At 40.0% G+C, this 25406-nt stretch overlaps 2 protein-coding genes across 3 annotated transcripts; one reads left to right on the top strand and one right to left on the bottom strand.

Moving 5' to 3' along the window:
• Positions 1-2636: 2636 nt before the first annotated feature.
• LOC311259340 (voltage-gated potassium channel regulatory subunit KCNG4-like) lies at positions 2637-7041 on the bottom strand. 2 transcript variants are annotated; one of them, XM_084356432.1, is made up of 3 exons: positions 6954-7041; positions 5337-6116; positions 2637-3797 (listed from the first exon to the last, which is right to left on the bottom strand). In XM_084356432.1, exons 2-3 carry the CDS (start codon positions 6063-6065, stop codon positions 2922-2924), a joined length of 1605 nt encoding a protein of 534 aa, XP_084212558.1. In that variant the 5' UTR covers positions 6066-6116; positions 6954-7041; the 3' UTR covers positions 2637-2921. The 2 variants fall into 2 exon arrangements, with proteins under 2 accessions (XP_084212558.1, XP_084212559.1); XM_084356433.1 differs by lacking the exon at positions 6954-7041 and having other exon boundaries at positions 5337-6174.
• A 3445-nt stretch (positions 7042-10486) lies between these two features.
• LOC311260048 (pituitary tumor-transforming gene 1 protein-interacting protein) lies at positions 10487-25181 on the top strand. Its single transcript, XM_084357558.1, has 7 exons — positions 10487-10745; positions 11016-11062; positions 11975-12083; positions 14096-14204; positions 15683-15748; positions 22561-22607; positions 24308-25181. The coding sequence occupies exons 1-7, from the start codon at positions 10625-10627 to the stop codon at positions 24355-24357; spliced, it is 549 nt and encodes a 182-aa protein (XP_084213684.1). The 5' UTR covers positions 10487-10624; the 3' UTR covers positions 24358-25181.
• The last annotated feature ends 225 nt before the right edge of the window (positions 25182-25406 follow it).

The following is a 25406-nucleotide window of genomic DNA, read 5'->3' on the forward strand; positions in this document are numbered from 1 at the left end:
CAATGGCACTTCCTGGCAGCTGGTGGGACAGCAGTGAGACAGACGAACAATGAGAAGTAGAAGAAGAAATTACTTGGAAAAGACAAAGACAGGTTCTATTCATTATAACATCCACAGCCTCTGTGTTTGATGGAAGGGAAAATTAGAAAGCCAGCCGGCCAACAACCAACCTGCCACTCAAAGTCACTGTCGGACCAGTCCTAGTAGGTGCTGATGAAGAAGGAGACATCACTGCAAACACTACCCTCTGGAAACAGGTCCAGAGACATCCAGAAGGGAGTCGTCCTGATCCCCACCAGACACAGAGGAGAAGAGCTCCTCGCTGCTCTCTGAGCTGGCAACACTGGTCCCACCGGAAGTAAGGTTCCACCTAGGAAGGACAATGAACTGTCAAGTATATCCTATGAGTCTTTTCAGGAAATTGCTCAGGTCATTTTTCTTAGACAAGGTTGCGTGCATGCAACTATGTTATGTTAATGTATTCACTGTGGAACACACTCCAAATGTCAACTAAGTACATCTGAATGAGGGGTATATTATTGAGGAGAATGTTTTGGAGAGAATGGACTGTTACTCTTTTGAATTTTCTAATGGCAGTTTGGCCATTTGCAAAAAATGTCAAGCCACAATATAATTATTGTGCACACCCTCAGGCTACAGTTGGTAACTTTACACACACCTTTGACCATTTTATAGCAGCAGGAGACATGATGGAGATGTCGTGTATGTGGAATCCTGTTGTTTTCTATTTTATTTGATTAACAATTGCAAAACATGTGTTTCTACTGGCCTTGGGTGTAGGTTTGGATGTGAGACAATGCAACCAATAGTAGTGTTCTGACACACTTGTTGACAGCCTTTACTGGCACTGGCAACCAGGACATGTGCAACTTGATAAGCACTTTAACATTTGTCAATAACTGTGTGGTGAATGCTGCAATGACACATCCTGGATGCTCCAGGATAACCTAGACACTTAGGATTCTCTACCATAATGGTGCATAACTTGAATTAAAAACAAATTCTGAAAGTCAGTTAACTCCACTGGCAGGTGACCTACACATGTAAACAAACACACACTCTACTCGCCTGTTACTGTGGAAGTGGTGCAGAGGATCTGTTCTGTGACAAGATGAGAGCTGACACCCAAAGTCACTGATGTCCAGGGTTCCCACATCGCTGAGGTTTGCTCTTACACTCCATATCCTCATTGTGAGTCCTAATCATGATGCAGTCCGAGTTCACTGTAACTACACTTCAATGAATAAATAGTTTTCACCTATAAAACTTCCATTTTCAAACAATATCCCAGGCTGAGGGATACCACTGATTGTTGCACATTGTTTGGACATGTGAAGAAAAAAAACTTTTCCCCATGTCCCTTTAGGGGCTCCGTAGATGTGTGATTAAAATGTTGCCTTAATTTTTTGGAGCAGTGTATGTTGATCTGTATTCATAAGTTGTATAACTTTTTTCAGATGATCAAATGTGCAATCAAACTTTCTGCCCTTCAGTGTTTATGTCGCACCTTGTCAGGCACTGTTCTAACTGCATTCCTTTGTGATACCTTGATATTACTTGTGTTACATCATCATCAGCACTGCTCTGCTCATCTGACAGAGATCATTAAATACAGCAACAGACTATATCAAATGTGCCTAAAAATAACAGTTGCAAATGGTTGGCTACATTTTTTATTAAGGTTCAAGAAGCGAGAAACAGTAAAACTGTGCAAATTATTTAGGGCTCTAGAGGGAAAACCAGAAGACATTGTCTTCATAAAATATGATCCAGATTCACCCAAATCAGTGAATAAAGTTTATAAATTTGTGTTCAGTACTTCACTTGTACAGTAATCAGTGAAATACTCCGCTCCAGCAGCATAGTTCTAACATGAAATCTGAGCTCTGTGCCTCTCATTCACTGCTTAAAGTTGAAAATTGATTGATGGGTGGACGGATGGCATGATATTATTGGTTGTACTAACGTCTAATAACTAATTTCTGCCATAGGTAACACTTGTTTCAGCAATAAAGCTGGGGAAAAAACACCCTAAATGTTGCAGTTTTAAGGAGTTACTGGTCGCTGCCTCATATATTATTATACTTTTCTAACACCACGATATAACACCTTCACCAAAATAAACACAAATTATGCTGTGACAAAAATTTTAGGTCATATTTCTGTAGTAATGTGCCTTCATAACCTGCATAAAGTACTTTGTCAGTTTGGTACTACACACAAATAAGTTTTTGGTTTTTGCTAAACTTCATCGACTGACGTGCAATATAATCTGATCACTGAAAAAGATTAAAATACTACTTTACCATACTATTTTGAAATACAGATTTTTTTTTGTCTACTAAAAGTTCCTACTTGTAAGAAAAATTTATTTTTGCATCTTCTTCCCTGCTCGACAAATACTGATGCTTCAGGTTTCCCAGCTCGTCAAAAACTGACCGATTGGAGCCGACCCGACCTACAATCCCAACACATCAGTATTTGAGAAGTTACCAACAGGACCTTTAAATCTTGAAATGTTAAACTTGCACTTTAAGGATATGAACCAACTTTATTTTTGCCTTTTAAAATATTCACCTTTTTCAACTATGTATTACAACAGAAGTGGAAGAACTTATATCACAGTTATACATTATAATGTTACATTACAGTTCAGCTTCCAATTCTAGCAGTACATTTTACATTTCAGCAGTCAGCATTTACGCAGCATTGTTTGCAGGAAATACATTTTCTAGTTAATGTCTATAACCTCTCAATCAGCTATAACAACTCTTCTGGAAGACTATCTACAGTATTGTGGATCCTGGCAGCAGAAATTGGCTCCCACACATACAGTGCAGAAGAGCGTAAGTGAGGTTGGGTGTCATTGATTGCCTACAGTATGTATTTCTTCGGACTCCTTAAGTAACAGGAGTCAACAGAGGTTGATCACTCTTGCTCTGAGCCAGCACTGTAATGTCTTTCAAGAAAAGATAATAAGGATCATCTAGACCTGGTAAAAGATCAGTTTCTTGGCAGTCATCAGGCCAAGTTTCTCTTTCTTTCATGCTTTCTTCAGCCTCAGTGACGAGCTCGGCCCTTCTCTCCTCTTTCCGCAGCCTGCGATGGTCCTCCTTCAGCTCAATGTAGGTGCGATGGAACGTGTGGAAGATAGATGTAGAAGGGAAAGACAGAATGAGGATCCCTGCTAAGATGCTGATCAGTGCCACCAGTTGGCCGGGGATGCTGTGGGGCACCATGTCACCGTACCCCACTGTGGTGACAGAGATGATGGACCACCAGTATGACACTGGGATGCTGCTGAAGCTGAGCTGGGGAGTTCTGGCAGCGTTCGGAGCCAGCTCAGTCTCAGCTAGATGTACCAGTGGGGAAAAGAGGGTCACTGCGACGCACACGAAGAGCATCAGCAGGCCGAAGTCTGTCACACTGCGCTGGATAGTTAGCCCTAAGGTCTTCAGACCTACAGAGTGGCGGGCCAGTCTCATTACATACAGGATACGCAGGGCCCTCATCACACGCAGGATAAGACCCAGTTTATCCATGGTGCTCTTTCCTGCTTCTGCCACAATATCCTGTACAGTCTCATCCCCGAGCTCCAGAAACAGTGAGACATAGTAGGGCAGGATGGCAGCACCATCAATGATGTTGAGAGGCCTACGGGCAAACTTGAGCCTGTTCCCTGCGTGGAAAAATCGCACCAGAAACTCTAAGCTGAACCAACCCACACAAACAGACTCCACCACAAACATGTTGCGGCACTTTTGGGAGCATATACCCTGTGGAGACCAGAAAAGACAAAGGTAAGTTTGACCCTACTAATGGATTTGGATTTGAAGAAGATTTTCACCACTGGAAAGATGACCCTTGTATCAAACTGTGCTTTCTATGCAGGAGAAAGACACAAATATTTTAGAAATTGGTGCTAATTTCTAAAATATTAGAAGTATCTGCTGAATGGCAGATGGGGATGGTGATATGATGAGTGCAGGGATCACTAACAGGTTATCCAGTTGAATAATAATAACAAATCATGCTTAATAACGCTTTTATGTTGTTGCATTTTCCTAAATGTGATTGGCCCAATAATATTGCTTTTTTGGGCAAACCACAGTTGCCAATTGGCACACCTTCTCTTAGTGCACTTTGCCTTTCTAGGAATGTTTTTAGAAGAAATTACATTTTGGGGGGGGGGGGTTCAGAACTGGTTCAGTACTGACTTCAGTACAACTGGGTTCAAAGAAGAAGGAATCAAGGTTAATTACTGAGAATTGTTTTAATGAGAACTTGCTGACCTTACAGAAGCTCACAGACAACAGTTAAAAAGAGAGAGAGACTTGAACATGGAACACTTATTAATTGTGCTATGTTACAGTGATGGCTAACAACATGGTCTCATGTTTTATGGATATTGCTGGCTCTGCATCAAGGCATATGGATGTCCCACGGATCTTTAAAGGATAACTACCGTTTTTTACAACCTGGACCTTATTTCTACCAAAATATATGGTCATTTACTCACCCAGATAACTTTGGTGTCATTTGAAGTCGTTCGGACGAAATTAGATCCAGTGTAGCGCCGATATATCCATGATAACGGACGAGCCCGGACTCAGAGGGGAATAGCACCAGCGTATCATGACAAAATATTGGTGAAATGAACTAGTTTTGTGGCAGATAATGCGTTATATAGAGGCTGTGTGTCGATGCCCCGTCACTCGCATTATATGGATATACGCGGCGCTACACTGGATCTAATTTCGTCCGAACGACTTCAAATGACACCAAAGTTATCTGGGTGAGTAAATGATCATATAGTTAGATAGAAATAAGGTCCAGGTTTTAAAAAACGGTAGTTATCCTTTAATAAGCCAGTTTTTGTGATTGTCTTGCCTGGGATTTACATTTTCCAGGCATATCTGAAGGCGTGTGAATTGTAAGCTTCCTATTTACATCATTCGACTTTAGTCAGAGTTTAAGTCTCGGGCCTGGTGGTGTGTGAAACATTGACACAACTGCAGGAGACACACAGACAGTGGTAGCGTATTGACTAATGTTAAACTGGCAATAGATACGTTTTTGGCATTAACTTATCATTATGAAATAATGTTTATTGCGCAATGTAACGGCCTTAGAATATTGTCAAAATTTCTTCCACACTTTCTTTTAGCAGGCTTCACTGTCTAACCTCAGACTGCTCTAGCAAAGCAGTTAGCAAACAGTGTGTCTGGATGGTCAAAAAGATTCTGCGTGGTTAACAGATTAATGGTTAGCTGCTGATGTCCCTAGTACAAAGCATTGCTTTGCTTCTTACGTACCATGACTTCTTCCTCTTGTTGGTCCGGCATGCTACTGATGCACAGGCTGACCACAGTGACCACCACCATGATGACAGACAGGAAGGCAAACACCTTTCCTGCTAAACCTGAGCGAGGGTTCTCCACTGCTTCCCCCAGCTTGTAGAACAGGCTGCCTCCCATAGGAGCCCTAAGCGCCCTCCTTTTCTCCCGCCACTCGTCCTCCCTCTGCTGGTGCTTGGCCAGCTCGTCTACACAGGACATCATGCGATGTTGGCAGCAGGGCTCCATCTGTCCTGTATCAATGCCCCAGTACAGCAGCTCCCCATGCAGGGCCACATTGCAGACCTCCTGCAGCAGACGCAGCTTCCCTTTTGCCAGGAGGCTGTGGATGGCCCGAAAAGCTAAAGGGTCACGGTCAAAGAAGAATTCCTGTAGCATCTCATCATAGTCATCACAAAGCTCTGCTATCTCACTCAAGGTGGAGCAGGAGCGCAGACGACTCAGGCGGCTCTGGGGGACATCCTCCAGGGTGCTCCAGGGGAAGGAGTACCGGGTGCCCCCTATGTTGATGAGGGCCTGCTGAGAGGGATCAAAGTACCGGAGAGATGCCACTGGCCCACGGAGCAGCTGAGCACGTTGAAAGTACTCGCCTTTGACTACAGCAACCTCTGGGTCTAGGAAGACATGGTTGTAACTGTCGTCACTAATAAAGGATTGGTCATCAAAGCCAGCACCAATGATGGCCATTGTGGTAGGATTGTGTTCGGCAGGCCCACGCTGTTGTTACAGTATTGTACCCTGGTGGAGATTTGAGAAAAACCTGCAATTATGGAATATATTGATTATCCATACAAGTATCCAGATGTATATCTTATATTTATGTAAAGAAATTGTGCTGACTACTGCAAATGCACTTATTGTACACATTTCCATGCAATCAAAAGCCAAACAACTATTGTTTTATGTTGCAAGCACAGAAGTTTCTGTAACAATAAAAAAAGATTTTAAAAAACACAGTTTGTGTGTATTTAAAGTGTCACCCACGGGTGTTGGTAATGATGAATTCATATCTCCTCTCAGCAGGGTAAATACAGATGATGTCATGTCAGAGTTGTGCTGAGCAGCAGGACATGTTTGCGTAACAAAAGAATACAGTCTCTAAATATATTTAATTTATGATATATGTTTTAATGCTTTATATTCACAGATTACACATTTATAATAAAAGTCAGACAAATCTATCTCCATAATATGTCAAAAGCTGTGATTTCAGCTTGTTCCACTGGTCAAGAGTGAACAAAATTAACTAAATGCAGCTCTAAGTTGATTTTAATGATTTTTTTTTTTTGTCTTTCATCATTTCACAGAGGTTGTAGCTGGTTAGTGTCAGTAAGTTTCAGTCAATTATTTTAGCAATAACACACTGACTATTTGAAGTTCCTCAGACTCCTAATAATTCATCTAACAATTCTTTTTTTCTTTTAGGCAAAAAAACAAAGACTTCTTTCCCACAAATTTGGTAGTTTTGTTTTTTTCTGTCAGTTAATATATTTTTTAAATGTAATATTTGAAGGGTTACAGTATCATTCATGTAAGCATGTGTACTGCTGTTCTTTTAAAAGCTCTGTAACTCACCTTAAATTGTTGTTAGGGTATACAAATCCTTTCAAGATGATGTTCAGAAGATTCCAAATCTTTCTCTCGTCTCTGATTCATTAACAGAATTTACTTACGGAGAATGTGATGTGCAGTAACAGCAATCAAATGTGTCAACATACCTGCTGAATTCTGAAGTGAAACTCTCTCAGATGATATGTCAACCCATCCTTTTCTGTCTTTCTCTCTTAATTCCACTGTTTGGGTGACTAATGGATGACCCTGCGGTCAGCCTAAACATCATCATTGGTCTGGAACATCATCCATTAACTTTATCACACTAAGCTTTTGGCTTTAATGCATCAAAAGCCTGACAGACAATGTCAAAGGACTGACTTATCCACTGGGGGAGGGATACATGACATTATATCAAGAGGATAAAGAGCCAAAGACAAATGTAACAGAGCACATAATACAGACATTATACCAACAGTAGACAGGTTGTGCACCCCAATTGTGGAAAGTCTTTACTCAAGTAGTCTACTGTACATGAGAAGGTAATGTTACTTGTGCTTCTGCGTGTGCTTAAGTATTAGTGAAATAGCGTCTTTTTGCACAGTGAAGTAGATTAAGCTGTATTTCACTGAAAAAAGGTTCCTACATTCACTCAGTCATTTGGACAGACCATTAGCCCTCATCATCTCCCAATGATCAGCCTTTCAAATGAGTAGTAGAGAAGGAAAAAAGCCCAGAGCAGATGACTCAGCTGTTGGAAAATCCCAGGCTGTCACACATCCCAGGCTGACTTTTCTCACCCAATACAGTAAAACTGGCTGTTTCAGCAAACATTTGAATATAAACAAGAGGCATATGTGTAAGATAACAGCCTCTGTCAACAATCAAAATGGAATGGTAAAGATTAGAGGATGCATTGGAAATTCACAGGTACGGCTTTTTGAAGGCAGATGATGATAACCAGAGATCTGAGCCTTCATGATGAAACTAGGCAGTAGGTGAACAATCGCTCATCTTTCCTCCAGGCAAACGCTATATTTTCAAACATGTTTTGCTGCAGTAATGTGACACCAGAGATATTTTACGCAAAGCATTATGATTTGCCAAGATGAAAGAAACTTAATCTACTTCATGAAGTAGTAACAATGCAGGGATGGACTGAATACTTGGATCTCTTATATCTTTTTATATATGTCTTCTAATATGTAATGTGGATATTCCTTCCATTTAGGATTATTCTAAATATTTTTGGTGACATGAAATATGAAGTCCTTTTTTTCCGTTTGAACCCTCCATGAGCTCGTGCCATCAAGAGCAGCTGAACTATTGGCCTTAAAGTAATGATCTTACATGGGAAATATTTTCATCATGTTCTTCATTCCATCCATCACACTTTTGTGTGTAGTGATTAGCATAGTGACCTCTTGGGGATATTAGCAGATGTTTGTTTTAATTCCACTATATTTGTGTTTAAGCTGCACTAGTCAATATTGACAGTATATATTAGCAATATCACAATGTGTGATCTGGAGGTTGTAGTGATAAACCCACTGAGAACTATCACCAGTTCCCCTCTGCCCTACAGAGCTTGTTTAGCAACTTTCAGCTGATTGTTTTGGATTCCGGGGCCCCAACATTACTGATTTATATCACATAAATACTTTGTAAGTGTAAAAACTCTGATACACATCCAAAATATCCAGTTTCAAATGAACTATAATGCCAACCAACCAAGATGGCTGTTTTAGTTTCTAATGACAGTACCATACAGAGAGAGGATTAATGATGGAGAGCTTTTCTGCTATGTATGCCATCCTATACTCCCTCAGAACGTGTTCTGCCTATTTATGTTAAACACCAACACTCTGTTCATCCACTGCCAACAAACAGGAAGTTCTTGAAACAGATGAAGATCAGACGTTCACTGTTTGTATCACCAGGACAATGATCTTTGTGGCCAACCTGTCATCTCTTTCAACCCAACCTTCAAAAATGAAGAGGATCTGGTCCTCCCTGTCACACCAGTGATTTAGGTCAGTACAGTATTAGTGGGAGGGTGTAAAGCCTGTACCACTTATTCTCATATCTAAAAGAAAAATCTAGAAAATGTGTTACAAGCACTCAAAGGGTACAACTTCGAGGTCTCTAGTTTGTTCACTGTGTTGGTGGCCAAAGATGCTTTATCACAACCTAAAACAAAAGCAGATTAGTTGGATTACAACTACTGCAAATGTTGGCATCTTGCATATTAACCATGGGTATTTTTAATCAGGCATTTAAGTACTCTCTTTTACTCACTGTTTCCCCCACACTTAAAGCAACATTCTGTAACTTTTAAAGTGATTCCAGAGATAAATAGGAGATTGTGACTCATCCACAGGTCGTCAAAAACTGATGCTTTGGGTTTGTGCTCAACCTGAGTCATGAACCCAAAGCATTAATATTTGACAACCTGGGGATGAGACTCAAAAATCAACTATCTTTCTCCAGAAAGTATATTATTGCTTTTGATGCTGTCTACACTGAAAGGTTTGTTGCATTGTACTTTGGTGTGTGGACTAGTGAACTATAAGATCTTTGACAAGACCATTTTCAGACACATACTTTTATGATGATATAAGCAAACAATTGACCCATGTTTGTCTCTGTTTTCCACTTTCTTCTGTTCCTATCCATGTGTCATTAAGATTACTTTCTTTTTGGAGTCATGTGGTCATGAGAATGGATCCTCCTCTGCCACAGCTCAACTTGGATCTTGCTCAAAAAGAACACATGCATTTAAAATTGACATGGACTTGTGGAAAAAACAGAATAACTGGAGATCGTGCAAAACAGCTAATCAAACAGAGAGACAGACGCAGTTCTCATATGGATTTTTGACTCCTGAGTAGAGCCAGAGCTTGTGTGACATTATACCACCACCTACTGATCACACAAGGCGCCTAAAGCTTTCAGTACAGGCTTCATTAAAATTCCATGCAGGGATGTGGTTGCAGCATGATGCCATGCCATAAACAGTGATAACAGCTTCTCATTTTCGGCAGCCTGTGGCAGGGAAAAAGACCAAAAGTGATCTCACTCTGATCACATGTTTTCCCTAAAACACAGTTTGTTCTCAGTGATATCAACAAAATAGGTGTAGCTTCTGTCACATTCAGTCAGTTCAAACATACAGTATGTGGGCTGACACTGGAAAAAATTACACTTCAAAATACAGTAAATACAAAGAGCTTTCTGCTTGTTTTCAGTTAAAAAAAATGCCAATAGAACAAGTGAAAATTAGTTTGTAAAGATTTTTTGACATAAGATGCCATGTGTACAAACAATCCCTATGTTGCTAATGTTACTTGTTAAGTGGTTGTGTCTTAAATCATTGAGTCATTAGATACTTTGAAAAGAAATTAGACAAATATGAGTTTTTTCAGAGTTTCTTTAACTCCTTTCAATACACGTTAAAGTGGCCGGGCGGTGTTTGTATCTTTGGTTAGACGCACAACGCCTCCCGCCCGCCCGGGCTGTCAAGAATATATCAAACGCGCTAACCCAAGACACCCAGGAAGTGCCAGCAGTAGGAGCAAGGCAAAACAGAAACAACGATCATTACCGAGAGTAGCAGAATCCAAACAAGGAAAGAGTCTGCTCCTGACGAGCAGCTATTCTGTATTTTTAAACTGAGCTGTTCTGTGGTTTTAACAATGTCTTCTTCTACGACCGGGAGACAAACACTGACCACTTCGGTGTTGTTTTGTGCTGTTGTGCTGTGCGTTAGCTTTGTTAGCCAGGGGGGATGCCAAACAAGTCCATCACCGAGAACTCGTAAGTTGAATTTTTGTTTGAAAAGCATTAGCGTAAGTGTTACATCTGTTAATACCGTCGGCAAATGTAGCGTTTTGCCTGGTTATAAGGTCATTTAATGCCAGTTTAGGCATTAAATGACCCACTGTACTTCTGTGAAATAGTATTTTTAAACTACGCCACAGTTGAATTGACTGCAAACACAGCTCATTGCTGGTGTTGACGTTGTAGCACTGCTTTCTGTTACTTTCGAGTAATGTTAGTCGCGTTTCTGTTTATCTCTCTTTTCAGCCTGTTCTGCGCACAAATCCTGTGACACTTGTGTTCCACATGCCAAGGTAAGACTGCCAGAAGTATGTGGGTGGAAAGAAGAGAGCAGACCTTTGCCCGCAAAGTCAAACTTCCGTCTCAAGTCGTCTATTTATGGCCCGTTATTTGTCTGCACCATCAGCGGCCTGCGTTACCTCCCACAACATGACTGAAGCCCTACTTTAATCTCCAGAGACCTTGAATTCAGTACAGCAGTGAGCCCAAGGGCAATAACTTCAGCAGAACGTCCACTTGTAGTACTGGTGGTAGTATGCTACTACCTAACCCTCCATCACAGTGCACTGAGGTGGCCTCTCAAAGCTGTGTGACCTTGTTCAGTTGAATTTTATGTTAACTTTGTTTTTATACATATATATATTTATACATATATATCTAGTTTACTATAGGAATATTCCAGTCCTATCACGTTCTGTCTTAAGTGTGCATTTGCAGATAGATGAGGAAACTTAAATTTGATACATTTTGTTGGTGTGATGGTTTTTAAATGCACATGTGAATAAAACATGACAACACATTCTTTATGACTAAACCTGATGATCTGGCAGTTTCAGTCCTCATGAAATACAGGTTTGATTTGAACAGTGCTCTGACTAAAGATTGTTTTCATTATGGCTTCATCCTCCCCTTTCTTTTCATGATTAATAGTTTGTAATGTCGAATGGCTGAAAAGAGTCAAAATGCCACTCAAAATTCCTGAAAGCTCAATTTAATGTTCTTGAATTGCTTAGCTAAAATCCAAAGAGATCCAGTTTACTATCATTTTAAATTATATATTATATAATATATCAGCAAAGAAGCTGCAGATGAATTTACTGTTGATTAATCAAATCGATGCAGCTCTTCATTTGTATATCAAATACAGATTTTTTTACTTTCTTGGTGGACCGTAACATGGTGGTGTTTGTGTTTTGTCTTCACAGTGTCTGTGGTGCATCACCAACAACAACTGCACAGACTACCCAGTGAGCTGGTTGCTGCCTCCAGCATCGGTGTGCAAGTTGTCTCAGGCTCGATGGGGAGTGTGTTGGAGTGAGTAGATCAGTCTTATAGGAGGCTAACTTATTTCAGTGATCATGGTAGTGAGTGTCAGTGAAAGGCAGACAGTGTATGTGGGTGGACTGAAAGAAGGAAGGTAATATAATTGTTCAGTACTGTGAAGATACTTTTAACGTGCAAAGCAAAGACTTAACACAAATACTGTACATAAACTGTGAATTATATAACACAATAATTAAGTGCACATAAAAATAAAAGCAATGCAAAAACAAGAAAAGTAAAAGTCACTTTGTTGCTACATGTCCAGCTCTATAAAATACTGCTCAGTAAGAGTTCGGTGGCAAATGGATACAAAATATGTGCAGTGGTGGGAGGTTCTCCTGAACAAACACTGCAGTGTTTTAGCTGAGCGGAGCAATTTTAAAAGATACGTGGTTGTGTGAGAGGAGTCAGTTCCTGTTCCTCTCACTCCACCTTGTTTCAGTATCACAGCGGGGAGGTTGCTACATGTACTTACTGTATGAGCCTACATCTCATTCCTGACTTGGCTACCTGGTGTATTGAGCAATGTAACAGCAATGCTGGAGCATGTAAAAGTCATTTGCATAAGTTATCCAAACTACATGCAAACTAACTTGCACCAAGGCTCAGCAGAATAAAATAATTATAAAATATAATATCATATTTCTGAAAATTGTCCTAGAACTTAATAGAGAGCCAAAGGATGAGATGAGATGGAAAGATTAAGCAAATGGAATCAGATATTTAGGTTCACACATACATTTTAGTATTTCACACAGAAATCCACATTTCACACATATGAAGTAAGAAAAAAAAAAAGAAATATGAAGTTATATGAGTGCTTTTTTAGCAACTGGGTGAACGTACCATTTTGAAATACACTTAAACTTCACCTGTAGATTCTTCTTTTGTCCCCACTTAGCAAAGGGCTACAGGTTGGATTCGAACCTAAATCCCTGCCTAGAGCTATGCCTCAGTACATAAAGCACACACTCAACCAATTGAGCTGTTGATTTGATGAATGCCTCTGAATAGCATGCACACATAATTATTTTGACTAATTAAAACTGTGTTGAATTAGTGTGGTTGCAAGAGCTTGGATTTACCTTAATGGAAATGCTTAAGACCTTCACTGATTTGTTAGGTTCATTCATGTAAGGTGTTGGACCTTGATTTTTTAACCGACTTAAATGGAACTGGCCCCAGGTCGTACAAACAAACAAAACTTGCTTCCTGTCAGAGTGAAAAGAATGGCAGATCTAGTTGTGCTTATAATCTCACTGTAGCAGCAGTAGTATGAAGAGTTGTTGCCAACATTTTAATGTTGTGAATGTGCTCCAAGCAGGTTGTGGAGTCATTAAGGCCACAGTGGGAAGCATAATTGCAGGTTGACTAACTCACCACAAACTCCTTACTAGCTCCTACTTAGTACCCATACAGAAGAACATGAAATGTACATGTATGAAAGTTAAAACCTTTCATTTTTTAAAAACACTGTTAAAAATGTTCAGCTCTCTTTAAAATATCAACCTTCAGATTGTCAGAATACAACTATCTCTGCTAATACATATTTTGTACAAATGTCAGTGCCTTACAGAATCAGGCAATGTATTGTATGTTTGGTCTTATTCGAGTGCAAGCATGGCAAAGTGATGTCATTACTTTAATGTGTTTGCAGCCAGAACTAAATTTTATGCTCCTGGAGTGGTACAAAGTCTCATCATCTGATTAAGTTCAGCTTGATATCTTAGTTATGTTTTCACTGGAAAGGACAGTGTGATGTGTTTCATCATTACATGGTGATGTGATGACTTGTAATGTTGCTGAGAAGTCAGCAGGTGGGGCTATTGCCATACAAGTGGATTTTTTATTGTAATTTAAGGGAAAGACGGACCAGGTATTTTAGGTGTCACTTATAATATGATCTCAGAATTAATCCTATTTTTGTCAGTGTGATTATGATATGTAATAATAATAATAATAATAATAATAATAATAATTTGTCTTGTTCTTTTGTGATTAAGTGAACTTTGAAGCCCTGATTATTGCCATGGCTGTCCTGTGTGGAACCATCCTCATCAGCGTCATTGTGTGCTGCTGCTGCTGCTGTTGCTGCAAGAAGCGTCAATCAGGGTAAGGTTGCATGACAAGTCAGTGGCATTTTAGTGCAAATACATTTTTTTTTTTTGGATTTGACTTAGTCTGAGAAAGATGTTTCAGTTACCAGAGAGCACTTACAATGTGTATACCTGCAGGTTATGCTATACCAGGCCTGAGACCAGGAATCATGACCTCTTCGGTCAAATCTACACCAACCCTGGCTACAATCTCAAAAATTGACTGTGTACTTGAGTTAACACATTGAAACAGCGTCAAGAAAAGTCAACATGATAAGCCTCATAAAGACAGGATTTATTGTAGTGTTATAGTAGTTTATCACATTAATGGCTGATAAATCAGTAACTTGTTGTAAAGGCAACCTTACAGCAACATTATGTAACTATTTACCTTAAAGTAAACTACATACTATACTACTATAAAATCATTTTAATAAGGTGAATGGTGTCTGTCGCACCCCATTCGATATCTCAGTCAAAATTCTCCAAAAGGCACAACGCAACAAATATGGCTGAGAGATCAAGTTCAGTGACTGCAATCAGCTGAGGTGAGGCCTAGCAGACAGCATGTGGCTACCTGTCACTCAAAGCAGCCACACCCCTAATTATGCGTAACTTTAAGTCTTAAAATAATTGAAACGAGTGAGTTACATGAAAATTCTGCACTCAAGTCTAGTATCGACCAATTATGAATTGGAAATAATACTGGTGCTATGTGAGCCTGTTGTAACCTAAACAATCAAAGTGATTCTCAGCTTGGAAAAGTGTGTCAGCCATGTCTGTGAATCAAAGTTCTCCATCTGTGACATGACTGCTGAGCTCAAATTAAAGACATTCTTAATTACTGTGTGGTGAACAACTGTTCAGCACAGCGAGCTCTAGCGTTGAGCACCCATTAAACAGGACTATATTCACTCTTGTCACTTCAACATTTTAGCTTCCTATACAAGCCAACTGTGTGTGGTGCTGTCATTGTGCTGGAGTGAAATGATAATGTCATGTCAGTCAATCAGTTGCAGCCTTGCCTGTCACACATTGACAGTCCTGTTGGTATAGGAGTCTCGTTCACGTCTATCATCTGACAGAATAACTGGGATAAGAAGCATGGCTGCAACATAAACACAAACTGAGTGTCCATTTTTTATTTAGCTTCTGGCAGTTTTTATTTTCTCACCTCCTGATTGCTCAGCTTCCATTAAGTTAGATAATTCCATTATCGAAGGTGACACGATTCTCTGGCAAAAGCTTTCACTTTACTTTTGACCATCAGTTTCCTTTTGTTTCCCAAACTGCAGAGACAATTCATGAATCCAATATAAATTGTGCTCAGGAGAATTTGACTCATAGTAACTCGTAAGATGTTATGTTTTGTGAAAAGAATATCCCTCAAGCAATTGTGGCAATTTGCAGATGTCTATAATTGTCACATCCAGATGAGTGTGCTTTGTTGTTCACTGGTTCTGATTCTCCATTCATGCCTCCTTATGTCTTAAGGCCTGACAGAGATGAGGAGAGATTTACCAGGAAGAGAGAAGAAATCAGACAGCGCGCAGAGGAACGGTAAGAACGTCTTTTCAGTACACTTGAAGTACAAATGGGTTAAAGCTGTCTGTAACAAATTAACAATGTGTCTCTGCATTCAATAACTCTTTGACTGAAACCAATATTTTTCTAAGGTTTGGCTGTCACGACTATTGCTTTGTTGCTTATCTTTGTTTTAAGTGAAAGCCACAAGATAGAAATGTAGTGCCGAGACCTATTACTGAAATCATTTTCATAGTTTTAGCATTATATATATAGTTTCTTATTTGTCTGATAATTGTATATGTTACGATATAGCAAACATTAGCAAAACCACATATAAAATAATAATACACCAGACAAAATTCACTTGTGTAAAAGTACTACTTTGGTAACTTAGGTAATTTTTAATTATGAATTTAATTTGGACAACAGACATTTGTGGAACCATAATGTGATGTGATCATGTCACAGACTTACCAACCTGTACACTTTTTGCATAGCAGGTGTGCATTTTGACACTAAAGTACATTGGGGATTATGCAAAGTAGTATGCAAAAAGCTTGTGACGCCTTGTGAATGTGACAGTATGTTTTGGAGCAGTATGCAACAGCAAGAGGCAGCAGCAATACACCAACAAGTGTGTAGCCTGCTGAGCTGAGATATAGCTACTTGTTCCTGTAGCATCATCTATAGTAAAATGAGAGATCAGATTAGATTTTGCAGACTGTATGCAGGTGCATGCGCCATCTGTATCTGGTTTCAACTGCACAAGGGGATCCAGAATTATGGACATTTGTGTTAATATGCCTAAAGTAATTTGACTAGTTTTAGTGAATCTGTATAAAATACCAAAATAATCAAAGGGACCATAAAAGGGTCAATCCAAATATTTAGCACCTTTAGTAGAAAATGAAAAAAAAAAAAGTAAGATGAGTGAGGATTTGAAAATGTTCAAATGATGGAAAGTCATCATTAGCCAAGAAGTCCAGTTTGTTATAGAAATGGTGGCACCACCTGCACCAAAGTCTTAAAAGTTCTTCCTTTAGGGCGCCTCTGTGGTTAAGACTTTGACCATGAACTGCAACATCCCTGGTTCAACTCCAGCTGTTTAATCTCTCCCCCTAGTGTTTTATTAAAGTCTCAAAACCCTTTCTTGGCCAATGGCTAAAATGACAAAATATGAACAAATTTCATTTGGTGGTCTTGTTTTAGGGTTGTTCCCTTACCTGTACCAGTTTTGGAAATGCCTATGATACTGCCTAAAATGCTGGAATCCGTTTTGGCAAGTACATGAGCCTTTGCACCGATCCGATATCATAGAATTTAATTCTCAGAACACCTGTATGCAAATTAACAGTTATTTCTACACAAGTGGTCAATATCCATAAAAGGCAAGTGATTTGTGTGAGGTTAAGCACATCCATAAAGCGTTAGTAGTATATAGCTGTTCAAATGTATAATAGTATTGTGTTTTTTGTTTAACACACTGGTATTGGATCAGTACTTGGCATCAGCAGATACCCAAAGTTCAGGCATTGGAATTGGAATCAGGGAGGAAAAGTGGTATCAGTTTATCTCTAGTGGTTTCTTAAAATATCCAGCTTACACACAAAGCTGGGCCAAATACATAACCTCATTGGTTGAGTTAAATGCAATAGATACAAATATTAATTTGTATGTATAATATAAATACAATTAAACTTGCTGTATCATTATATTACCATGAATGGCACCAGCTAAAGAAAGGTCAGACTATGAAAATGACCAGAAGATCTAATCCTGTTCTTTCAACACATTGGATGTTTTTGCCCATCAATGTCCCAGCAGGACCTACATTGGATTTCCTACAACAGAATAGTTCATAGTCCCCAACAAAAGGGCTCGTTGTATGGTTGAGATTCTAGCAACTGGTGTGTGTGGAGCCCCAATAAGTCCATGTCCCAGAGGAGGAGCTCAGTATTCGTCTACTCGCATCCCAAAACACCAGTTGGGTTGTTAAGGCTGAGCAGCTGCTCTTTGGTAATTTGGTCATAAATAGAGTAGGCTACATCCTGTGGAGTGCCATCCACTGTCAAAGAAACAGTGTGTTAGTCATTGAATCATACAGCAGTGTGTGATGTAGCAGTCAGTATACCTGGAAGCCTTCCTCTTCCTGCACTCTATAAATGTTTCAGCCCCATCTTTCTATTCAGCTCCTGTGCTCCCAGTGCATTCATCCTCTGAGGATGGCTGGGTGATGTGTTGGTAAGCGGCGCAGTCGTGCACAAAGATAGTCAGTAATCACTTGCACTTGCAGTTCTCTCCCTCTGTGTGTGTGTGTGTGTGTGTGTGTGTGTGTGTGTGTGTGTGTGTGTGTGTGTGTGTGTGTGTGTGTGTGTGTGTGTGTGTGTGTGTGTGTGTGTGTGTGTGTGTGTGTGTGTGTGTGTGTGTGTGTCAGAACGAGCCTGTGAGTTGAATTATCCAACCTCTATGAGCTTTTCTCTCACGTGCCAAAAAATGTAGTCAGGGTTTCCTGCAGTGGACATGATCAAATCTCTGAAGTCAGAGTTAGTGCAGTGACCTACATAGATGCAGTTCATGTTGTGAACAGGACATTCAGAATAGATCGGACCCATCATGGGAAAGACTAGTGCCTCTAGACAATCCCGCCCGGCCCGTTGAGAGACCTCTCACTGCACTGAGCCTTCATCGTTATCTGAGCCCAGGCTAGAGAGCAGTCTGGGGGAATCATTAACAGCCCATGAGGGACTGACCCATACAGATTTATGAATGCTAAGTGATACCCCTGCTTCTAAAAAACACAGAAGTAGTTATTTTTATTACAAGTTTCATTTTGTCAAGACAAGTCAGCCTTTTGAAACTGCATTTACACCAGTAAAACTTTTATCAAACCCCAAATCATAAAAATAGTTTCACTAGCTCTGTGACTTTGCCTTTAGGCCTTCTTCAGCTGGAATTACGCATGTCATGGCTTTTAGAGGGGCAATATGTAAGAAATGGGTGTTAGTTGAAAGCATTCAAAAAAATGATCTAGCATTATCAATAGAGCATGAAGAAACAACAGTGTTGATGTTATGTCAAAGACATCTATGTATTGTGTAGCAGAGAGTCCTCTGAAGTTAGCATGCTAATTGGTTCCCCCTGGCCTGTCCTATCTGTCACGTAATACCACTTTGGGCTGCAAAAGTGGACAGTTTGAAAGCTCCCGTAGTTTCAGGTGGGAGATGTAGAAAAGGTGAGTTCACTACTTAATGAATAAAGTCACATAATGTTCAGAGAGGAGATGTTTTGACATCTCTTTTCCTTACTAAACAGAAAAAGGCAACTGCACATTGTCTGAATTCAAGTTTCTTTAAATCACCTTCGTACTGTATCATCTGTCTTTAAACTGGCATCTGTTGGTCTCAGAGGTCATGTTCAGTCCCAGTCTGGTGTCCCGCAATCTTCACTGGGAGGCTGCTGAGTTTGGTTGAGCTGAGCCCCATTGTCTGCAGTGGCGCCCTGTGTCTTCTGAGGTTTCAGTGCAGACAGACTCCCATCAGCTGATAGGGCAACTTAGCTCCACGGCGAACTGAGCTACTTGTTACTTCTACTTCTCCCTCCTGTAGTTACCTTTTGAATTATGTAATATGCTTACAGACATATCTTTGCACACATTGTGAAGCCAACGCAGAAGAAATCAGGAAACAAAACTGTTTCACCACTGTGACAAGTAAAAAAAAAAACAAAAGCAAATTTGGATTCATCAACATAAATGGACAGAGCAATAATAAGATATCTTGATGGCCTCAGCATCAAAGTGCTCATGTTTGTTAATGATGATGAAGGTTCTCAGTTGTCATGTTTGTTCATCGTTCCATTAATTTCACTTTAGTTCCACGCCACTGGTTATTCACATGCCCCCCTGAGATGCCTCAAGCAACCACTGGGACACATGTTTAATGGAAACAACACTTCCCAAAAAAACACCACCTTATGGCATGTCATTCTGTCATATCTAATGATGATAAACCACCGGTCTTTATACTTATCCATTTTAGCTGACCTTCAGCTTTCATTGACCAGATTTATGTTGCTGGCAAACCCAAAACCTCTATCCCAGCTCAATTTGACAGTTCAAACAGTCACAATGGAGAAGACATTTATGTACAGGCATGTTCATGGGCCATACAAGGTCAGAGTGTTCTCACAGTGAATACGCTCTCGACCATTCCTCAGGGATTTTGAGAGTTTCTCTTAAGCAAGAATATTTTGTGAGTGTTTGCCGAGTTGCTGCAATGCATTGGCTGCCGTCTCTGACTCTGTCACTTTGTCTGCTGGGAACTGTGTGTCCTATTTGAAACAAATGACCTCTAATTGTCTAGAGAGAGGGTATAAACAGGAGTGCCTGAGTATGTTGATAAAAGAGGGAAGTTGAGAGTCAGAACCGTCACTGTCTTCTAGAAGTGAAGCTCTGTTGTTGCTTGCAGATCTAGCTCAACATTCCCATAGACAAGTGCTGGGAAAGATTCCATCCTTGCCTTACCTTCTTTACACTTCCCTTTTCCCTGTTTCTTTACTTCACTTGTTGAATGCAGCCATATTTATGTAGAGGGAGTGTGAACATGTCAATCAATTAGTTTCATACAAGCTGGCAGCAAGGCGGGGGGACAGATGGCAGGCAGAGCTCAGCCACCCTGATTGCTCACAGATCACTACCTGGCAATAAAACACTGATGGATTTACACCAGCTCTTTGTGCAGAGATGAAGTAAAGTGAAACCACTGGAGGTCCAGAGCACAAAACCTCCTCCCAGGCTTTTGTTAGTCTTCAGAGAGGCTGAGTGAGGGGCTGACGGCAGGCCTGTGTTTCACTGCCAGCTAAAATATTACTTAACACTCTACAACAAGCCAGTGTTTAAATGCCATAAGCAAAGGCAGACCTGCCTTGTCATACTTGGTTGGTTGTCATGAATGGAGAACTATTGAAAAAAGGTGTTTTCCCACAGTTTATGTTTGCATTTTTCATCCTCTCTATTGTTGTGCCTCATATTGACGTTTTGTACAAATGATACAGTTAATAAATGGACTGTGTAGAGCTGGGTGATGCAGGATATCAATATGGTATTGATAGTGTTATATGAAACTATATATCATATAGGAGTATATCTAATAAAAGTATTTTGCTGGTCACTGTTGCAGTACTTGATGGAAGGTCTAAAGGTGGCCCTTTCAGTAGCTCTACAGTAAAATCAACTATTATTGTATATGTTTAATCATCATATCAAAAGTTCTAATGGTCATTTCTCTATCTTTTCTTGTTTATATCTTTATATGGAAGCGTAATCAGTTATTTCGTGAATATCATACATCATTCATCAATTTCAAGGTATTATGGGAAAAAAATTGTCAGTGTTATCCAAGTCTAACTTACAGGATATAGACTGTTTTTATAAAGCCTGCCATTGTCGACAATTTCAGGCAGCATTCTCCTCTCTTCTATCTTGCTATCTGCATGTATCCGTTTTCAAAATCCCTATCGCTACAGGACTCAGCAACAACAACAACCTCCAAGCGAACAAACTACAATCGGAAAATGGCAAGTTACTCTAACCCTGACCTGTTCGCTAACGGTACAAACAGGCTAGCCGCTATTACCTTTTCTTATGCCGAGATTTAGCCATTTAAAGCAAGGGCCTGTTTGTTTTGGGTTTAGCACCGCCCAAGATGACTGTGATTATTTAAGAAATACAATTTAAGAAATACATAAAAGCAGAAAAATAATTGGTGCAGCCAGACCTTTCTCCAACGCAGTCACAGCACTAGGTCTAGTTATGCAAGATGAGCGTTATTCAGTCCTTGGGCTATGAGTGTGGAAAACTGGCCTCTTAAAATGGATACAAAGACCTATATGTTGGTCCTGGGAGCAGATTTGTAGTGGAAGCATAGCTTTTAGATAGGTATGAATTGTCTTGTTATTGCAGTGTTTATTTTGCAGCAATGACTGCAATCATATATTTACATTTTATTTTCCAGAGTTTGATTAGAATCTGGCTCAAATTTAGCTGTATCTGAGCCATCATGGAGACCAAACCAGAGTTTTGTCATATATGGCCTTTTTTCATACAACTGCCGGCCTGGCTGTACTTGGTTTGACTGATTTGCATTTCCAGCTCAGCAACGCAGCCGATACGCACTACAAAAGCAGCCAATGTGGACAAAGCAATATAGGTTGGCCACAGACGCGAGACGTAACTGCAGACAGCCTGTAGACAGTCATATCAATCAAGCATACAGTTTTGATGGGTGCGGCTTGGCCCTATCCCGGAGCAGGTCCAACGCTCAACTTGGCTCAACTTGGCTCAACTTGGCTCAACTTGGCTCAACTTGGCTCAACTTGGCGTAAAAGTGATGATGGAAAAGCAAATTGTCACGGCTTTGTTTGACTCAGCGCGGCCAAAAGTGCTAGTTGAAAAAACACCAATAGTGACAGTGGCATACAGTATGTTTACACTCACCTGTTCGCTGTAACCTTTGGCTCTCCCTGGTATGTATCTGGAGATATGAGATATGAGTGTGAAAGATGTTCCATCATGTTTACGTTTCAATGTGTTTAAAGTGGGTTGATATTATATATGCGTGATATTGTGGTGCAGAGGTTTGTCTGGACAAATAACATAGGTGACTGTACACACCAAACATGGTCACCTAGCAGAAAAAAACACCAGTGTGTTCTCCGACAATCTATTTGGACTAGAACTGAGACACAGCAGTTCACTCTTTTTGTCCTTGGGCCTGACCAAATGAGCCAAACTACAGCTCTGTACTAGTTTAACTGTGATTCTTCCTTTGTATATTTTTTCTTTACAGGAAGGGGGAGAGAAAGGCACGCCACGATGAGATCCGCAGGAAGTATGGTGCGTATGAGTCTACTTTGTGTTACCATTTATTCAGCTTCTTTAATGATAGTCTGACAGACTCTCTAGCCATCTGTCCCTGTGATGTATACACCTGCTGTGCCTGAGTTGATCAGTAAGTGTAACACAGTGCTGGATGTAGACTCCCTGTCCTCTATGCTCTGTTCATGGCAACTTTGTCACGGATATATGTTGAATATTAGTTTCCAGGACATTGGCATTGACTGTCATTCCCGTATCCTGTGGCAGCAATGCATAATTCAGCAGTATATACCTTGTCCTTGAGCTAATTCAGGTCACATATAGGTTACACTAAGTCCTGTCGGCTTAAATCAATTCCAGCATAATTTATCATACACTGGTGTCAAAAGTGAGTCCCCTCATGTCTGTGAGCAGGATTTTACAGGTCACTGAAGCAACAGACAAAGGTTTGTCTTTGAACAAAGAACACTTGGTTTCATAGCCTGTACCATATACTGTATGTATCTGTGTGGCGCAACAGCTTCAGCAAACAGAGTTTAAAAGCCTGCAACTCCCCTCCAGTTAGTTATTCTCCACCTCCAACAGTGTGGGATTCACCAAACTGTTTAAGCTCAATGATTTAAAGGATTATTCTGATTTATTATAACTATATATCTTGTATCTTATTTTCATTCAGTATTTGCTTGGACGAATATGAATATAGTGTACACCACCTCCACGGCTGACTCTCTTCACTTTAGTCAGCAGGTGGTCAGCAAGACATGGGAATAGGGCTTAGGTCTTGACAAATTGCATAAACTGTCACACACATGCACTGTACTGCTACATTTATAGCTGACTGTGTTCGAGCATACATTCACTAACATTGTGTGTGTGTCAGTCAGAGTCTCCTGGCAGCATCATTGCAGTAAGATGTCAGGTTATAAGACTTTTGTGTATGGACAACATGACAGAGTGATGGATGATGGTCTGTTCAGGCCTCCTGCTCTTATTAGTTTACTTCCACAGGGATCACAGATGAGGCTGCACTCCTTTCAGACTCATTCTGGTCTGTAAAACACAATCCAGGGGGTGGGGTTTGGAGTGAAAGTGAGTCTATCAGACCTCTGTAGCCCACTCTCCATCTCTGGTCTAGGCTAGCAGGCCCAGGGCTACATTAGCAGCTTTTAAGAAAATGCATCCATAATCAAGCAGCAGTATCTGATGGCCAGTTTATAGTTTAGAAATCCTCAGATTCCCTCAGATTCACACATCTGTGACTTTAAAAGTTGAACTGTGTTCTTCACCCCTAAATGAAGTAAACAACAGAGTATACATTCATGTTTTAGCGTGAAAGCTACATTAATAATAAATATATTTGTACTGGAGGAGCTTTGGCAAGTCTGAATAAATGCCCTCAGTGATGTCAGGGGTTATCTTAGCTTGGACACAGAGAAATCAGATTTCTAACCCAAAACGTGCATTAAACATGAGGGGTGGCAATTGAGAGATGGGGTGAGGTTCAAATAAAAGACACAGACTAACCCTTGAGGACAAGGTTGAATTGTATAATTCTAGCCAATTCAGCGGTGCACTGAACATTCAATCAGAGATCAATGGAAAGAAAGAGTAGGAATTTAAAGCAAGAAAATGCAGGATATCATGTTTCCTGAACCACCATTCGCTTCAGTGTTTTCATTTGTCTCCACTGTCTCTGCCTTCCTCTCCCCTGTGTGCAGGTCTGATCGGTGATGCGGACCACCCATACAGCAAGTTTGAGAACGAGTAAAGCAGCTGTACTGGAGGAGTTCCACAGGCAGCATGTTGAGCTGCTCTGCTGTTTGAAAGAAGAACATCTGTGTTTCTTTTGCATTTTGATTCTTGATGATGATGCAGTGTTGTGTGTTGGTCAGATGTTGAAGCTTGTTTTAAAATTTCCTGCAAAGTTCCTCCTTCTGAAATTTCTTTTTATGAGTCGTCGCTTTTTACATATTGTAGTTTCGTATCAGTCTTTGCACATATAGTTGTCTGTACTTTGGTACAAACAGTATTGATTTATAAATTACAAACTGATGATTGTACTGCAGATTTGATCTGACACATGAATAAAAATCTACTCTTTTAACAATGAGGTTTTGTTCATTCACACTGTAATTTTGTTTTCTGCTAACTTTGAACGTTTACAGGGTGTCTACAGAGTTTTGAAAGACTAGCCTTTCAGTGCAGAAACTTCTTCCTTTGCTCTGAGGGGATCTATTGATGGCATCACCTATCTTAATGATGCTATACAGCATCTGAACTGACAGTTACAGATGTTTACAGCCTTTAATGATATTGTCTGGGAACAAAGGGGACATGAAGCTCATCAGCCCTTAAAAACTATCTGTTCCTGTAAATCTATAATTTACTCTGATATTTAGTTAGTGACTTTCTTGTTTTAAGTGTTGTGTGTAAACACATGAAATACTGTAAAATCAATAGATAGTGATGGGTTGGTTGATGTGGGAGTAGTTTACTTATATTTGAATGAATGAGATTGTTACTGTGTATCTATGGATGTCTTTTGCTTCTTTACACTTTCACTCCATAATAAAATGAAAATGTACTTTTTTACTCCACTACATGTTCTTCACAGCTCCAGATTCTAGTTGTTAATAAATGATTTTGATACAAATCTTCTCAGCTGGAGAATAATATGATGTGTTTTGCAGGGTAAATTACCCAACAGTATGTAAACTACAGTACATTAAAGGCAAGGATCAGCACTTTCAGTAAATTATATGAATACTTCCTCTACCATTGATCTTGATGGATTGTTTTAATTGAACACATTCTATT

The sequence above is a fragment of the Pagrus pagrus genome (assembly GCF_965226575.1).
Source record: "Pagrus pagrus genome assembly, chromosome: 7".
NCBI lineage: Eukaryota > Metazoa > Chordata > Actinopteri > Spariformes > Sparidae > Pagrus > Pagrus pagrus.

What these genes read in the sequence shown, in the direction of transcription:
- LOC311259340 (XM_084356432.1), bottom strand. Translation starts at nt 6,065, where the DNA reads ATGGCCATCATTGGTGCTGGCTTTGATGACCAATCCTTTATTAGTGAC. An exon ending in AACAAGAGGAAGAAGTCATG is followed by an intron (nt 3,798 to 5,336) that starts GTACGTAAGAAG and finishes TGGTCTCCACAG; the next exon opens with GGTATATGCTCCCAAAAGTG.
- LOC311260048 (XM_084357558.1), top strand. Translation starts at nt 10,625, where the DNA reads ATGTCTTCTTCTACGACCGGGAGACAAACACTGACCACTTCGGTGTTG. An exon ending in AAGTCCATCACCGAGAACTC is followed by an intron (nt 10,746 to 11,015) that starts GTAAGTTGAATT and finishes CTCTCTTTTCAG; the next exon opens with CCTGTTCTGCGCACAAATCC. An exon ending in TGAGATCCGCAGGAAGTATG is followed by an intron (nt 22,608 to 24,307) that starts GTGCGTATGAGT and finishes CCCTGTGTGCAG; the next exon opens with GTCTGATCGGTGATGCGGAC.